The 17,903-nt window shown below is 43.3% G+C and overlaps 1 protein-coding gene across 5 annotated transcripts in view; it reads right to left on the bottom strand.

The window, feature by feature from the left end:
- Ttc7b (tetratricopeptide repeat domain 7B) overlaps nt 1-17,903 on the bottom strand; it is a 267,710-nt gene that overhangs the window by 64,603 nt on the left and 185,204 nt on the right. For all 5 annotated transcript variants that reach the window (XM_029557984.1, XM_008821742.1, XM_008821743.1 and 2 more), the window contains exon 16: nt 7,254-7,370. In XM_029557984.1, the coding sequence (XP_029413844.1) occupies nt 7,254-7,370 (117 nt within the window). The remainder of the gene's footprint in view (nt 1-7,253; nt 7,371-17,903) is intronic.

Raw genomic sequence — 17,903 nt, 5'->3', positions numbered from 1 at the left:
TGCTTGTCATGCAAGCTGAAGACCTGATTTTGTTCCCTAAAACTCATGGTGGAAGGAGAGAACCAACTCCCAAAAGTTGTCCTCTGACCTTCACAGGCACGCTCTGGCACATGCTTAGCTGCATACACACACACACACACACACAGTGAAAACTTCTAGCCAGTTTCATGCTTAGCTACACACACACACACACACACACACACACACACACACACAGTGAAAACTTCTAGCCAGTTTCTACCTGACAGGAAGAGAATTTTTCATGCTTAGCTACACACACACACACACACACACACACACACACACACAGAGTGAAAACTTCTAGCCAGTTTCTACCTGACAGGAAGAGAATGGTTGGCATTCAGTGCCATAGAGTTTTGGAATGAATTTATCTAGCAACTAAATGTAGTACCTTCCAAGATACCTTCACCAGCCACACCAGAGTTCTGAACACCATGGCATGAGAAAAATCACCCAGAGCATTTCCAAAACACCCCCACATCAAGGTCTCACTCCAGACTAACTAGGGCAATTATCATTTCTCAAAACTCCTTCTGTGGTTCCCAGGGGCAGCTGCAGGATTTGAAGTTTCCTGGCCTTTGCTTTCCAGTGTGCTCACAGTCATGAGCTTGAGTGTTTCCCCAGATCAAGCTTTTAGGCTACTTTACATGGCTAAGAGTCACTTAATTCACAAGAGAAAGGTGGTGTAAGGTGACTCAATGAGCAGCTCCCTGCAGAGCTAGGGCTAGGGCCCCTCTAGCTTTCCAGAGCTCAGAAGGCTGGTCAGAGGGACTTGGGAAAAACAGCAGGGCTTTGGTGTCTGCCCCCCAGATGGCCACTCCCACTAGCTTCCTGCACTGCCCACCTTCTTGAATCCCCTTACTCCAGTTTGGCCTACAAAATAGGCTTGGCATTCTTTACTCAGTGTGTTACATGGAAGCCACAGCAGCCTGAGCAGGGGGTGAAACAGTTAAGGGACTCTAGCCATACAGAGTTTCTAAAAATTCTAGGAAGGTAGTTAGGTAGATCATTGCTTTTGTTTTTTGTGGTTTTTTTTTTTTTTCTATTACGCTAATCTGTCTGGAGCTCTAGGAGTGATTTTTTTTTTTTTTCCTGTTAAGAAGTTTGAATTTCACAACAAAGGAACACAGTTTCCTTCCTGTGTGCAGCTGTTGCTGCTTTAAAGCAGCAAACAAGATTTGGAGTGAACCTTAACACAGTTTACAGGCTGCAATTTCCACATCCAGAGATGTAGTTAGAGAAATCCACAGGAAGCAAGGAAATGTCCTTCACTGTAGTCTGTCAGCCTACACTTACTACGTCATCCCATACAGGTCTGCTAGAAGCTGCTCTATTATTTCCAGGCTGGGAAACAACAAATCTCTCTTAGCAGAAGACAATGCGAGAGGATGTACAAATGTTCATCAACTGCAAAACAGACTGAATGCTGGTCTGTTCATATCAAATTTTTATATAAATATCTGAATACTGCAGTGGCTTCTTCATTTCAGAAAGTTTTGTCTCAATATACGCTGACAGTTTCCTTCACTATGGGGATTCTAAAACACATAGTGAGGTGTTGGTATTGTAAAGGACACACCTACCTGGGCACTCAGTGGACCATACCCAGGGTTATTTTAGTCATACTGCTGCAGGTTTGCATCTTACCAACTTTCAGAGCATTAGCTTGGTTGCCATGTGTGATGCTTTATAAGGACCCAAAGCTGGGGTCCTGGAACCCAGATAGCTCTTATCTTATAGTTGTAACTGAGCAAGGCCATTGTACCTCAGTGACTTTCCTGGCCAGATAACAATTATCCTACACAGAACTATGTAAAGATAGAATAAGGTGGTGTAGGTAGAATATTCTGGGGAGTTATAACTTCTAGGTACATGCCAAGCATAATAACACCTACTATAAACACATGTCTGTGTTACTATGGCTGGTGAATTCCCAGGGACACCTTACTCCTGGCCTTCTGGTGATACTTTAGAAGGTGTGGGAAGTCAAGGACATCCTACTCCAAGTATTAGGAATCTCAGCTACAACCATCATCTTCATTTGTGGCACTCACTCACTCAATAACACAAGATCCATCTCCTCCCATCACACAGAAACTACATGCAGTTACATTCCTCAGTCTTTCATAATTCCTTTAAAAACAGTGTACAAGAAATGATTGTACAAGCAAGAGTGTACAAGCAAATGGAGATGCTTCCGTTTCCATATTGGATGTTTTCTTTCTGTGTATAACTGGTTTTGTGACTGGAAACTTCGCTGGATATTTCAAGTCATTTTTAGCTTTCCCTTTACATAGTGCAGAGATTTGGCAAGATTTGCCTTTGCTAAAGTCCATAAAATGTTGGAGAAGGAGGCAAGAGGAGGCTTTGGCCAACTCGTGAGTCTCCTCAATCCTCTCACTGAGTTGAAAGAGTCACCTTCCTTTCTCCCTTTGGACACTGTTGGGCACCTCTCACAGACCCCCTATCATCTTACCTCTCTTCTTCTCAGCCTGACCCTGAGGCTGCTAGGAACACCTCCCAAGGAAGACAACGGGAAGGGACAGAAAACTGTTCTTGGTCAGCTGTACTAAGAGGTGGTTCAGGGAGAGGAACTCAGAAGGCCCCCCTTCCTATAGCATGTAAGCTGAAGATGTCTACTAACAGCTATGTGCACCTCCAACAAATTTCTGTTCCATTAGGACTGAAAATTCAGAGTATAGTGTAATGGCAGTTACAATTATCCTCAAAATTGCAAGCTTCTTTTTCTTATAATTTCCATCTTCCAAAGACACAGAGAGCCTAAGCCCAAGGGGCAAGGTGGTGGTGGTAGTGGTGGTGTCAGGACTAGAGCTCTTGTCACAGCCTCACCTCTTTCCAGCTCCTGGAATAGTGTGTGACATACAATAAATATCGGGTCTAAGAGAGGGGCTGTGGGTAGAAAATCATAGCAGAGGCTGAGAGGAGAGGAGCTCTTGCTTTTCTCTTTTCTCTAGCCTTTTAGGTCTGGATATATGAATCATTTAAGTTCCCAGTGTTCCTGAGCCTCAACTTTTTCAATCATAAAATAGAATTTGCCTACGTAGTATGGTTTCGCTGAAGACAAAATGAGAGCATGCTTTGTAAAATAAAAAAGCTTCACCAAAATGCTGGTGACTATTAGTGAGGTTAAGTGAAGAAAATGAGAGTGTATGTGGGAAGTTTAAATGCTATTTGTTGGTGAGTGACTGATATACAAGTTAGAAAGAAAATAAGTTACTTCCAATTACGAAGATGTCAACCCATGGCTAATGATAAGAGATGATTCAAGTGGCAGTTATCAGAGCGGGGAAAAAGTGACTGACAATTAAAAGAGAGAAAAAACGAAATTGATTGTCATCAACAGAGGTAGCATGCTGTCATAGGGAGAGCTATGATGTCAGACAGACCTGGGTTTGAGCACAGCTCTACTGCTTATTTAACTTGGAAAGCTTAGGTGTGCTGTGTAGCCTCCTTTAGCTTCAATTTTATTTCCTCTAAAGTAGAACTAGCAGGAGTTATCTTGCAAGGCTAACGCAGGGATTGAACACAACATATCAATGACCTAGTACAATGCTAGCACAGAGGTTTCAATAAAAGTGGTTGTGTTTATCCCTTACTGAAATGCTGCGATAGTGTTGGGAACCCATGGAGAACCTATCTGCTGATATCCTGGCCAGATTCATGCTGTCTTGAGTGGCCAACTCATTATGTACCAGAACTGGGGGTAGGGGAGTTCTTTATCCTTTACTAAAGGTGTTCATTTGTATGAGATTGTCCCCCATAGGCTCCAAGTATTTGAACATTTGGTCAGTTGGTTTTGGGAGGTCATGGAACCTTCAGGAAATGTGGCCTCATTGGAAGAAGTATGTCACTGGGGTGGGCTTTCAGAGTCCCATAGTCATGTCCCACTTCCAGGTTCCCTCCCTCTCTCTGTTTCCTGCATGTGCTTGAAGATGTAAGCCCTCAGCTTTCTGCTCTGGCTGCCTCCTGCCATGCATCCTCACCATGATGGACTCTAATTCTGGAACTGTAAACCAAATAAACTTTTCCTTCTATAAGTTGCCTTGGTCATGGTATTTTGTTAAAGCAACAGAAAAGTAATTACTACACTAAGGGAGAAAAGACAGATCCCTACCCTGACTGCAGGCAAAGTCGCAGACTGAGGGAAACATCCAGGTTCCTGAAACGACACCTCACTAAATGCATACTGGAGAGAATACCACCCACTACTTTGCTCAAAGCAAGAACTGTATTCTACAACTGCAGGTGGAACCCTATTGGCAAGTTTTCTAGGGCTCAGTTCAACAGCTGGCTTCTACTGTGATTTCTCTCAAGCAAAAATAAGTCGAAATGTGCTGCTGAGTATACAAAGTGAGGGTCTATTCTCAATTTGGCCACTTACTCTCTCTGTTGCTGCCCACTTCTTCCTTGGCCTCCTCTTACTGCCCACAGGGCCTACCTGATCCTCTGGGTGGATATGGAAGGGTCTGGGAAGACTGGGAAACCCTGCAGTTGTAGCAAAGGGGCCACCACAACTGAGTATGTGCAGTGGCAAGGACATACCAGCCAAAAAGTCAGCATGGACCTACTCCCTCCAGAAAGAAACCAGCTGCTTCCTGCCAAAACCTTTCTGTTCAATTCTCAGCTTATTTTATTTTTAATAAAGGATGCCTCTCATAGACCTCTTATTATATGCCTACCCTGTTTCAAGCCCCAGCTGATCCAAGGCAGCCTCTGGGATGTTGGTCCCACATTACTGTGTCCAGAGGCTATGGGGGGTACAGACCCTGTGGAGCATACCCTCTTTGTGCATACTGCACTCTCTGGCCAGGACTACTTTAGACCCCTGCAGCCTGAACATGCCTGAATCTGTGCAATGGAGAAGGCTGCCGAGAAACATGTATTTATATCTCAGAGAAAATGAAGTTGAAACAAATATACAGGGAGCCCCCTGGTAATGGGCTGCTCAGCCTACCACATCACACTCAAACCTTTGCGGGGGTGCTACTCCACCCAAGGCAGGCCACTACCACACTGCACTGGCCCTGAAAGATCCTCCAAGGAAGGAGGAAGTGTGGACACAGCACCCAGGCGTTTGGTTAAGTATTTTTAAAAGCTTTCCAATTCTGCTATTTTTTCTCTGCACATTCAATATTCTTGGTTGCTAAGTGGGAGGAAATGTGGGGAGGTGGGAGAGGTGTGGAGAACAGAGAGAAAATTGGCAAGGAGAAAACCCATGGTTTATTTTCTCCTTTCTAAAGAGGGTACAGGCAAAAGATGGGCTCTAGCACAGAGGCAACCAGCTGAGGCAGTGTCTGCTGTGTCTGGATTATAAGACAAAGACTCCCCCAAACCTGAGGCTATAATGGTCTGGGGTGGGGATCTGGGGGAGATAAATACAGGTGCTTCCTATTTTTGCTTTCAGACACAGATAAGTAGGATTTTAAGACAATTTAAATGATCTTTATTTTCAGATCAAACCTGTGGAAGGGAAGATGCCAGATTCACAACTATCTACTCTTCACAAGAGGAGTGGGGTATACGGAGCAGCGCAGTGAAGACTAAGTCTCAGAGGGGCTGGCTCCCCTGACTACACTTCCTCTTCCAAGCTGCTGTGCCACTGCAGGGTCACTGAAGTCAGTTTACAGGGAGGCCCAAGGGATCATCAAGGGATCCTGGTTTTGAATACTAGTTTTTTAACAGCAGAAGCCTTTTTTTGTTTGATTGTTTTTTTTTTTTTTTTTTTTTTAAATCAGGTTTCTTTCTGTAGCCCAGGTTGGTCTGGCGCTCTTTATATACCCCAATCTTTTTTTTTTTGTTTTTTTTTTTTTTTTTTTTTTTTTTTAAATACGGTTTCATTCTGTAGCCCAGGTTGGTCTGGAGCTCATTATATAGCCCAACCTGGCCTTGAACTCCCAGCAATTCTTCTGCCTTGGCTTCTAAGAGTGTTAGGTTATAGGCCGTCATACGCAATTCAACTGAAGAAACTTTTGTTTAAAACAAGAAAAGTTCCCCCTTTCCACCGTTCTGCTACTGCCTAACTCACAGCCCACTTTCCCGCTCTGCAGGTCTCTGTAGACCACAGCCACCAACCTATCTCCTTCTAAGCTGATCTGGGCAGGCCACACTCCTGGCATTGATGTGCCACTGCATGACACCTTGTTAGCTTCCTGACTCTTTGAAGCATAACACAGCTTGTCCTTACACCTTGTCATGAATTTGAAAACTATCCTGAATGTTTGAGTTTTGAGAATTCCCTTGCATCACTGGCTAAATTACTTTGGCCACAGGGTAGGTACACTTCATAATCTAAACATTATGCCTGGGCCAGGCTACATGCCCCAGACTTGGAAATGAGCAAATGAGTTATGGGGTGTCTGTCAGAGAATTGCTGGGGGTTAACTGACCCTAGATCAGCTGACTAAAGGGTAACATCTTTGATTTCCCTTAACTAAAACATTTTACAGATTTGAAGGGGAAGAAGTTAACCTGTAGAAAGCCAGTGAGACAGAGTTTATCTGTACATGATACAATTGATTTCTACTCTGTGAAAAAGATGACTCCATAAAATATATTTTATCACTGTATAAAACACTGGTTTTGCATCTGTTTGTACATTCATCTCAGCATTTCTGACACATTTTTCAAATTCTTCTTTGAATGAATCTTAGCATTGTACTGATTCCCTCACAAATTAATGAAGTAAGGAAAATCTTCCATATGTGTTTATTTTCATATTTATATGAGTCATGATTTAACTTTTTCAAAATTATTTCTAATCATGCTCATAGTGATTTCTCTTCTCCTTAGTAGGATATGGCCTGCTGCCTATGCAGATCTTTTAAATATTACTGCAAAAACTTCATTTGGAAAAATGTCACTGACGAGTCTGCTCATAAATTACTACAAAAATGGTTAAGACTTGTCACAGGAGTTGAGCAAATGGCTGGTAGAAAGAAATTAGAGAGAAATAATTTGTAAACTGAGTCCATGGGTCATTATGGGGGAGAAAAAAATACACAAAAGAAACCTACGACTTAGAGAGAGACTTCATCAGCTATGGAAGAACAGTATCTTAAAATAGTGTAAAGCTCCATCACTGTTCTCTGCCACTTGTAGACAGATACAGGGGACTGACAGAGTTAACGCCCGCTAAATACCCATCGGAGCCGAGTCTGATAGGCAGGGACTCATGCAAATGCCACACAAAATAGGCACTGCTGGCCTCTTACCTGGGATTGGTGAGGTTATAGCAGGATTTCCATATTTGTAACATGTGCTTACAGGTAAGCAGAGCCTCATCTGGGCCCCGGCAGAGCGACTCCAACTTGACTTTGGAAAACAGTAGTCTACAGTGGAAGACAAGGGAAAAAACACAGCTCAAGTCAGAGGTCCACCTATCAAATCAGATGAGAAGAGGGCTCAGCCTGGGGTGGGGGGCAACTGTATTCATCTCAGGATGGGGACGTCCATGTATGCATGTGGTTTAGGGAAAGTAGTGGCTATGTAGTCAGGGATTCTAGAACTTGCTGCTCAATTCATGGCTTCAAGTAAGTCTCAAAATGGAGACAAACACAAACACAGGATGGCTAATTGTGGTCAGGTATTTGAAAGCATTTGAGTGGCTAGTTTTATTCAGAACACAGAGATTTTATTAAAAGCATGCTTTTTAGAGCTAAGCTGATTTGTGAAACTTCAAAAATTCATTAAAAGTGAATCTTGGTTTATTTATAAGTGTACATACACAGGAGATATGACTCAGTTGATATAAATATCTCCAGAGAGCCCTCCAGGAGGAAGCTTGTCATCTCAGAGGCTTCGAAAGCCTACCTGGTTGGGTATGGTGGCACATGCCTGCAATCCTAGCATATAGGATACCGAGGCAAGAGAACTGCTACCATTGGAGGCTATATAGTGAGTTCCAGGTCAACCTGAGCTACAGAGAGGCTGTTTCTAAAAGAAAGTCTGTTTAAAATTACAGAAGGCAAGAGGACTCTGGCACAGACCTCCTATGTTGACCTGTCCAGTTCTGCCATTTACAGTTAACCTTCGAATCCCTCTACAATCACAAAAATACTTTCCTATTCTTGATCACCCATGTCTTCAGCCTCCATCCAGACCTGAGTGATAAGTTTAGAAATTTCTCTTTCTTAGTCCCTCAGACTCCCCCTACTCCAAACCTTCCTTCTAGCTCTATAGACATCAGTCAATTGACAGCAGATCACAGATTTCTCAGTCCCTGGACTCAGCACCACTATTCTAAGGAATGTCCCAGCACAAGCCCAGATCCCCTTCTGTCTCCTCCTTGCTAAGCTCTCATAAACCTTATAATATAGCCCTCTAATGACTATTTTAGTCCCAGTTAGAGAAACAAATGATTACTTATCGCCTGTAACAGTAAGTCAAAATCCCTTCAAGGCTTTCACCTCACCATTCCCTTCCGTGCCATGCACTCCACTGGACCCTTTATCTCCATCAGTCTACAGCACTGCCCAAGATGCTCATCTCCTTCAGCTATGTATGCTGTATCTTGGATCCTAACCTCAAGTCCTTAACCTCTCTTCAATTCTTCCTTAGTGCAGCCAAACCCACCTCGTCAGATAAGTGTTCCTTCAATCACCTTTCCACTTTTATCTTCCTCACTTGGCATGTACTCCACCGGCTGGAGTTTGTTGCTAATTAAGATTGGAGATGGTACAGCTGCAGATTACTAAAGGCCTCCTATGCACCAGGCCTGCGTGTGACACCTAAACACACTCGTAGCTTCATCTCTGTAATCACCCTTCTGGGTAAGAGGTGTTTATTTTTCTCTAACAGACAGGGACTGGCCAGTGGCTTTTTGGGAGTGATTTTCCTGAATATATGAGCTCCAACTCCCTGATTTTTGGTTGCCCCTCTACAGAGCCTAAGATTGCACTCTGTTCAACAGGCCTTTCATCGCATTTGCTCACAGACTGCTTTCTCTATAACCCAAGGAAAATCAAGAAATGCATTACCAGTGATGTAAATGAGACACACGAGAATTTCTCAGTATATGTGATATAATGCCCACATCCATGGTGTCAAGCGCAGTCAAGCCTGTTTGGAGAAAGATGCGACAGGAGCAGTCCACCCAGTCTATCAAGCTCAGCTCCCCCCACTCTCTCCCAGGGGAACACAGGAAGCACTGGTGGCTCCTGGGGAAGTGCAGGGCCATAATCTCCCCAGGCCTGGGTTTGTGGAACCTGGGCTGATGAAGCAATGGGTCAGATGAGACGCCCCTGGCCTACAAGCAGTGGCACAAAGAGAAAGGCCACATGTGAACATAAAGTACCACTATGACCCACAATGTCTCAAAAATCAAAAACTCCCAGGGAACAGGGTGGAACAGGAAGCAGACTATTAATGCATCTCTCAACTCTCACTAGCGAGGCTTCTTCATGCAACAGAGGGTGATTAACACAGAAAGCTACAACTGGCCAAAGTAAAGAGAAGAAGAAAATGCATCTGTCCTGGGTAGCACACCTATATCAAACCTCTGCCACCCAGGGCTCAAGGATCACTGCAGAAGAGGGGGTAGAAAGAGCCTTATGGGTGACTACATGGAAACAAAACTTTCTAGACAGCTGGGAAGTTACTCAGATGGACTTATAGCAATGGTGACAGCATGCACAAGACCGATGCAAACTCAAACTAGAAAAATTCCCAGCATGAAAGTAAGGAAATGAATAAGAAGCCCTAACCTTAGCTGAGGAACTACTGGCAACTGATGACGAGTACTGGGAGAGAGACAGTGGTGTTCTGTAAGGGTGTGATGCTAGATCGGTTGACCAGGTTCCAGTGGGTGAATTCATACCAAGGGACATTTGGGACACAAACTTGACTCAATAGGCCTTAACATGTATGAGAGAATGCATGAAATCTGATGGGGGGCTTGGGGGCTGCAGACAGGGGAAGGGGTCTAAATGTGATCAAGATGTATTATATGAAATTCACAAAAACTCAATTTAAAATTTCAAGAAAATAATTTTTTTTAAACTTTAAAATTCCCTTAAAGCCTACCAGGCCTCCTACAGGGACTGGTGGCCACTCAAGGGGTCTCAAGGGGTTTTTAAGGGAACCATAAGCTGACTCCTGCTGAGGCCTATATGAGTCTAGAATGTGGTAGGAACAATTTTCTACCAGAATCCGACATGCTAGAAGGGAAAGGAAAGCTACAACTGGTCACCTGTCAGCATTTGGTAGAGATCTATTCAGAACCCCTAGGTGGAGGTAGCTGTCAGTGAACTGTGGCCAGGGGATGGTCCTAGGACTGTGGGACCCAGAGGCCTCTCAGGCACTGCAGGTGGTGGTGGAGTTCTTGGGAGAGGGCACACCAAGCTCCTCTGGCTTGGCCAGGCTCAAAAGAAGGTCAGGGAGTGGGAAATAATGCTTCCCTGCCTACAGCAATTAGCCATGATTCCTTTTACTGTCCCCAAAATAAAAAATGCCAGAGCGCATCTTGAAGCCTTGGCTTGAGGGACTAGTTCTGTGAAGGTTTCCTGGCTGGTAAAAGAACTTCTCATTAACATGAAATATCAGCTTTCAAACACTTGACGCAGGATATGGAGCTGCAAAAGGTGTGGGCTGGATTTAAGAGAACCAGACAGGAAGAACAATAGTAGAACAGCTGAGCACAAATGATGGGAAAGGCTCTTGGAAGTGAGGCAGGGGCAGCAGGAAAGAGCCTAGCAGAGGGAAGAGCTGGGGAGTTACCCAGCATGCACCTGCTGGCTAACACCGTCACCCCAGTGAACACATAAAAGCAGGGAGTAGTGATGCTGCCTCTTCACTCTCTCCCTGAACCTCTGAAGTTTTAAAAGGCAGGAAAGAGTGTTGAAGACAGAACCAGTGATGCCTGTCGTCATCTCTCTGAAACCTGCTCTAATGTCTTAGGGCTGCTGAAAACATCTGGTAGGATGTAAGTTGTGCTGGCACAGAAACACAGACAATGACTGGCATTAATTTGGTGCTGTTGATAACGCAAAGATATTATAAATTAATCTACTGAGGAAATCTTGAGGCAAGATAAACAAAGCAAAACAAGTGATGAAAAAGCTTAGGGCAGACCAGCATTTGATACAGTGCAGTATGGTCTAGTTGCCAACCTGATGCAGACAGGAGGAGAGGAGACCACAGGGATCATGGCTGGCCACATCACCAAGAACAACCAGGACTCAAGTCAGAAGTCATATGCTGGCAAATGTTTTCTCCTACTTCCCATGCCTGGTTCAAAGTTCATTAATCTAATTTTTTTTTTTTTTTTTTTTTTTTTTTGGTCCTTTGGGACAGAGTCTCTCTGTAGCCCAGCTGGCCTGAAACCCACTATGTAGACCATGCTGCCCTTGAACGCACAGAGATCCGCCTGTCTCCCAAGTGCTGGGACTAAAGGCGTGCGCTACTATGCCCAGCTCATTAATCTAATTTTTAAAATATTTTGTTCAGAGACTCACTGAAAACTTACATAAAACCAATGAAGAACACAAGAACCATACTAAAACACCAAACTATGAGATGGTTAATTTGGTTTCCAACTTGACTAGAATTGCCTGGAAGACACATTTCTGGAGATGTCTGTGAGGGAGTTTCTAGACTGGTTTAATTGAAGTGGGAAAAGCCATCCTAATCGTGGGAACACCACCCCAGGAGCCGGGGTCCTTGTCTGTAGAAAATGGAGAAAGCAAGTGGAACACTAGTGTTTGTCTCTCGGTACTGTCTGACCATGGGCACAAAATGACCGGCCGCTTCGTGCTTCTACCACCATACCTTCTCCACATCATCTGAATCTTTGTGTTGCTTCTTGTCAGGTATTTTGGCAAGAGCAACGTGAACAAGAACTCATACAGATGCTGATAAGCCAAACACAGCATCTTCCACAATGCCTTGTGTGATTTAGCTCTTGCCTGCACACTTAGCCATTCCAGTTTGTTTACTGCTCATCATCTGTACCCCCAACTCTAGCCATGGCCAGAGCCCTCCATACATCACTCATCTTCACACTTCTGGATCTTTGCACATGGTGTTCTGTTGTTTGAAATGTCTTTTCAATCCATGCATTTTGGCCTTCCAAGCACCCACCCATTCTTCAAGATGCATGCTAAATAGCACCTCGCTAGTCTTAAAGAATGGGAGTAAAACCCCTCCAACGACAGCTCAACTGCCAAAAACATACATGCTTACAACTGCGGAATAACAAACTACAAGCCAGGATACTTACATTTCCAAGACAAGTAAAATAATAACAATAACAACAGCAGCTGTGAGATACTTTAAATATTTAATCACCAATTCTACAACCACCCTGCAAATTAGATGGAGAGTTAATTTTCCTAAGCTCACACCACTAGTGATTGGTAGAACAGCTATTTAATTCCAAATCTGTGCGAGTCCAAAGCACTGAATAAGAAATAGAGCAGAACTATTTCAAATCTTACACTGACACTAATGAAGAGGTAGGTTTAGCATTTTCTAGTCCACTGCCAAATATTTGAAGGCCCCAAATGTGTAAGACTGTGGGATAGCTGCTGTGTGAAAAACAGTGTGGTATAAAGTATAGTCCCTGGGGCTGGAGATGGCTCAGTGGTTAAGAATACTTGCTGCTCTTGCAGGGGACCCAGGTTCCATTCCCAGCACCCACATGGCAGCTAACAACCATCTGTAATTTTAGTTCCAAGGTATCCAATGCCCTTTTCTGATCTCCACAGGCATACACTTGTACACATAGAATAATAAATAAATAAATAAATAAATAAATAAATAAATAAATAAATAAAATATTTTAACGTATAGTCCCTGACCCTCTAAGAACTTGTGGCCCAGAGAGGACCACATAACGGCCTTGGACTTGAGGAGTCTGGCTGCTGCGCCTCCACTTGCAAAATGTCTTATATAAGATTCTTTAAAGGGTGTCACATTTGTTATTTGTAACTTGCCTTTCACCCTGAGGTCTGATACATATGAAATTCTAGTTATTTGAAGAGCCCAGTTAATCAAATTTTTATTTTTCATTAAAACTCATAAAATAATATTTTGCCATGTTTTTAGAATCCTAAGACAATTTTTGAAATAACAACTATGTTTGGCTTAGCAAAGGACTTAGAAGGGACATAAATCTGCCCTAGTGAGGCTCTAGGCCATGTGGCACTGTGACATTTCATTGTTCTCCACAGGAAATGAGTCAGAGTAGCATGTGTCAGGGCCACGCTGGCCAACTAGTGACCATCTTCAGGAAGACTTTCTGACCCCTGGAATCTGCCCCACCCACTAAACGTTCAATGCCTATATTTGGCTCTTGCTTAGTTTTATCCTGGGTATGCTCCCATGAGTCCCTGACTCCAGGGACTCACTGTCAGCCCTTGACTTGGGCTGGGGAAAGATAAAGCTAAAACAGCACACATTTCTAAATTCTAAAATCCAGCATGCTTCACAAAACTTTCTAATCAAGAACCCTCAGTAGGGCTAGGGAGATGGTTCAGTGGATAAAGCTCTTGTGGTGTAAGCATGAGGACCCAAATTAAGATTCCCAGAACCTCCATGAAGCCAAATGTGGTAGTGCATGTCTGTAATCCCAGCGCTCCTCAGTGAGATGGGAGGCAGAGACCAAACCCCTAGAAGTTCCTCCACCAGCAAGCTTGGAGCATGCAGCAGCAAACTGGGGACCCTGTCTCAATTAAGAACTGACACCTAAAGTTGTCCTCTGACTTCTACACATGTGCCATGGCACACATGAGCCTGCACTCTCACACACAAACACCCATACACATTATACATATACACATACACAAACATTAAACAATCAGAAGAGCCTAAAGCTCCAATTTCCTCTAGCTTGCTAAGTTCCTCAAGAAGGAAACATGCACATGAACACATACAAGTCATACTAATTACCTGGTCTGTGAGGGCTACATTCATGGCAGCTGATTTAGAAATAAAAATCATGGAAATCTGAACATTTGGGACCTTGTGCTGCTCTGTTTGTGAACACTGGACTCAGCATGCCAGGAAGCTCGCTTGGCTTATCTGCTCAATGTGGGCAGGATGCAAAGCAGCTGTGCAGAAACAGCCTGGGAGACTTGCTCCAGCGAGGCATGGTAAGACCCTGAATACCTTCCCCACTCTCACAGTTGGGGAGCCCATCTGGAGAGATGGAGCAGGTCTGGCTGCCACACACCTGAAGGCATCTGTCACTAGGTAACAAAGACTAGATCATCAGAGGTAGGTGGGTGGGTAGTGACAAGTATGTTCAAATGAAATTTTAAATGGAGAAGATGGTTTGGCAGCCATCAGATCTGAATGGTAAGAGAAATGAAAAGTTATATGCTAAAAAGCATATGGTGATGAGGAGAGAGATAGAGACTTGAAGTCAGATGAGTCAGCTGGGAACAGGCACTCTGAAAGAGAGGGCAAAGCAGGGCGCATGGCTCTAGGAGAGACATGTCTTCAAGTCCATCCAGCAAAACCTTCTGAAGGTTCCAATGAAATCAACCTCCATTATAGTCCTCAACATTTCTGGTGACCTACTGTGTTCTGGCTAGAGCAATTGATGGCCTGTCTAAGTCAACACCAAGAAAACAAACAACTAGCACATGGCCCTGGGCTACATCACTGTGGCGGAAACCAAGGCTGTTACTGGCCTGATAAGGTCTGATCCCATCAGGGGAGCCAGTGATGATGTTGGCTTATAGCTGTACAGGTGCCAGAATTGAGATATCCACTGGGTAGACATGATGCCAAACTCTCCCAGAGTTCCTACCATTCCTCTGACAATAGCTAGAAGGGATGAGGTATCAATTAGGTCAGGTGATTCTTCTCTACTTATCAAATACTGCCTAGGACCTCACTGATTGCAAAGATTCGATAAATGTCACTTGAATGAATGATTTATTCATCTGTTACAAAGGAATATATAATGTACTAGATTATCTGACTTACCCATCCACTGTATTGACATGCTATTTATGATCTCATTACAAAAAAAGATATAAGTTTTTCCAATTAATGCAAAGCTAGAAAAAGCCATGAGAGATCTTTGAATACTTTGCTCCTCAGAGAATGGTCCAGGACACATAGCCTCAGAATCTAATAGGAAGGTTCTTGTAAGAAATAGAACCTTCATCTTTTTTACCCCTCATCCCCCACCTCAGTCAGAATCCATACACTGCTAGATTTCCAGGTAACTGGGTCCAAAGTTCAGTTTAAAAAGTACCACCCCAGTTCATAGCCATACACCCTAATGGAGGGTAGCTACTCAATGGTCTAATTTAAAATGAAAGAATAACTGCCAAGAAAAAAAAAGTTCCCATAGTCCTTGCACCTAGGAAATTATACTTGTGTGTATTCATTCAAGGGAGAAATTAATAACTTAGTTTATTTATTTATAACTGAGGTCTTGCTATGCTGACTGGGCTGGTCCCAAACTCTTGAACTCAAACAATTCTCCTACCTTGGCCACGTGAGAAGGTAGAATTCTGTATGCACCACCACACCTGGCTCTAGTGAGACTCCGGAGAGCATGCAGGCTGCTAGAAATTCTGATCACCCATTCACATAGTATGGCCCAGATCGAGAATGGTAGGTCCTCTCCCAGGGATGAAGAATCAAATGTTTTCCAAAGCAGGCAAGTAAATAAAAGCTAGGTTTAATATCTGGGAGAGTTTGTCATCTTGTCTACCCAAATGGACATCAGAATCTGTAGGTTTTTTAAATGTGCACTGGCATAAAAACTCTGCCACCCTAAAATCTTTTAGGGATTAAATAAGCGCTCCCAAATACTTCTTGGCCTTTGGAACAGAGTATGGTGCTAAGAGGCCCTAGGACATTTTGACTTTTAGCCAAGAAGCTGGCTACTTTTCTTTGAAGTATTTTACCCTATTTGCTTAGCCAATTGCTACCTCCTATTCTAATCACACCATCCTCTGAAGAGGTTACCCAAGTTTCTGATAGGGAATCAGGACATAGATGGCTCTTGCTTCTTCCACACTGAACAGGGACGCAGGATGAGGCAACTGGGGTACCCCTTCAGATGACATGTTATACATTTATTATTTATTTATTTATTTAAAGGAAGGAAGGAAGGAAGGAAGGAAGGAAGGAAGGAAGGAAAGGGAGTACAGGAAGTTGTTAGAAAAAAGTGATGGGGAGATATGGGAGGTGTTGGAGAGGAGGGAGTGGGTGTGGATTTGATCAAAACACCTTTTATACGTGTATGAAATTCTCAATAAAGTTTTTTAAAAAGCTAAACACCAGAAACAAAAATACCCTCTGCCACTGCATGAGAGTTCACAAGTTGCCAGTAGGAAACCCTAAGTCTCAGGCTTCCTAGGGGTCAATCTGAGTACTTGCTCCTGTTACATACTCAACCTTACAAGCTTGTCTCCTGGTCAGCAGGCCAACAGAAGAAAAGGAGTCTGAGGGCACGGCTCTTCTCTTCACAGCAGCTTCTTTAGTGAGGTTCCCCCACCCCAGCCGTGCTTCTTTGGTGAGGGCCCTACCCACCAGGCCACTGGCAGACATGAGTTATTTAACCACTAAGGAAGTTCTAAAAACATGACCTTTTTTTTTGGTCTTTTTGAGACAGGGTATCCCTGTAGCCCCAGCTGTCCTGGAACTCACTATGTAGACCAGGCTGGCTGTGAACTCACAGAGATCCGCCTGCCTCTCCCTCCTAAGTGCTAAGATCAAAGGTGTGTGCCACCACACCCAGCCTAAAACATGAACATTTTAAATGCCCATGGCTGTTAAAAGTGATATGGTACAATGTGCCAGCACATAGGAAGTTCATCTGGCCTTCTTCCCATTTGGGTCTCACTTGTCAGTGAGCGAAGGGTTACAATGTCCCCCATACTCTCAGATCAGCTTCCCAGAAGTCAAGATCACACTTATTCAACAAAACAGTTTCCTGGTATTAAAGAATGAGGAGACACCTGGTTCTTCAGGGCTTAGTGATGTCTTAGCTCACCTAGGCCTGTCTGCAGATCTAGCTCTTCCCTTTGTCACCCTAACTTGTCTTCCCATTATGAAAGACAAAATCACGTACATTTTGCCTCTCATTCCAGACAAAGTGTCAAGAGTCTGGAACACACCCCTAGCCTTCTAGGAGTATTTTTAGAACAATTGACAGATTTATCTAGAATAAATCACCTCAAAGTACTGTGGTTTGTCTTGTTTTTTTTTTTGTGGTTTTTTTTTTTTGGCTCCTGCTTTAGCTAATCTCTGTTCAAATTAGCATCCTAGAGTTGGCCCCTGAGCTGTAAATGACCTGATCAGGTCAGACTGAAAACAGCTGTGGAATCACATGGCCCTCATTTCAATCCTCTCAATCCTCACTTTAATGATGGGAGTGATTGCATGTCATGCTGTCGTCAAAACAACAGGACCTTTTAGGTTTTCAAATTTAGTAGCATATAGGTTTTTAAAGTATTCCCTTATAATGTTCTGTATCTTTCTGGTGTCTGTTGTGATGTTTCCCCTTTCATCTCTGATTTTGTTGATTTGGAGGTGCTCTTTCTTTCTCTTGTGTAATTGGGCTAGCAGTCTGTCAATCTTGTTTATCTTTTCAAAGAACCAGCTCTTGGATTTGTTGATTCTTTGTATTGTTTTCTTTGTTTCAATTTCATTAATTTCTGCCCTGATTTTTGTTATTTCTTCTTGTCTGCTGGGTTTGGGTTTCGTTTGTTGTTGCTTTTCAAGTGTCTTGAATTGCATCGTTAAGTCATTTATTTGTGTTCTTTCCGATTTTTTGATGTAGGCACTTAGAACTATAAACTTCCCTGTCATTGTCCTTTTCATTTAATTCCAGGAATACTTTTATTTCTTTCTTAATTTCTCTTTTGACCCATTCATCATTCAGGAGTGTGTTGTTTAAT

The sequence above is a fragment of the Nannospalax galili genome, unplaced genomic scaffold (genome assembly GCF_000622305.1).
Source record: "Nannospalax galili isolate Female #2095 unplaced genomic scaffold, S.galili_v1.0 scaffold107, whole genome shotgun sequence".
Classification (NCBI taxonomy): Eukaryota; Metazoa; Chordata; class Mammalia; order Rodentia; family Spalacidae; genus Nannospalax; species Nannospalax galili.
This window is presented reverse-complemented; position numbering and strand designations above follow the sequence as displayed.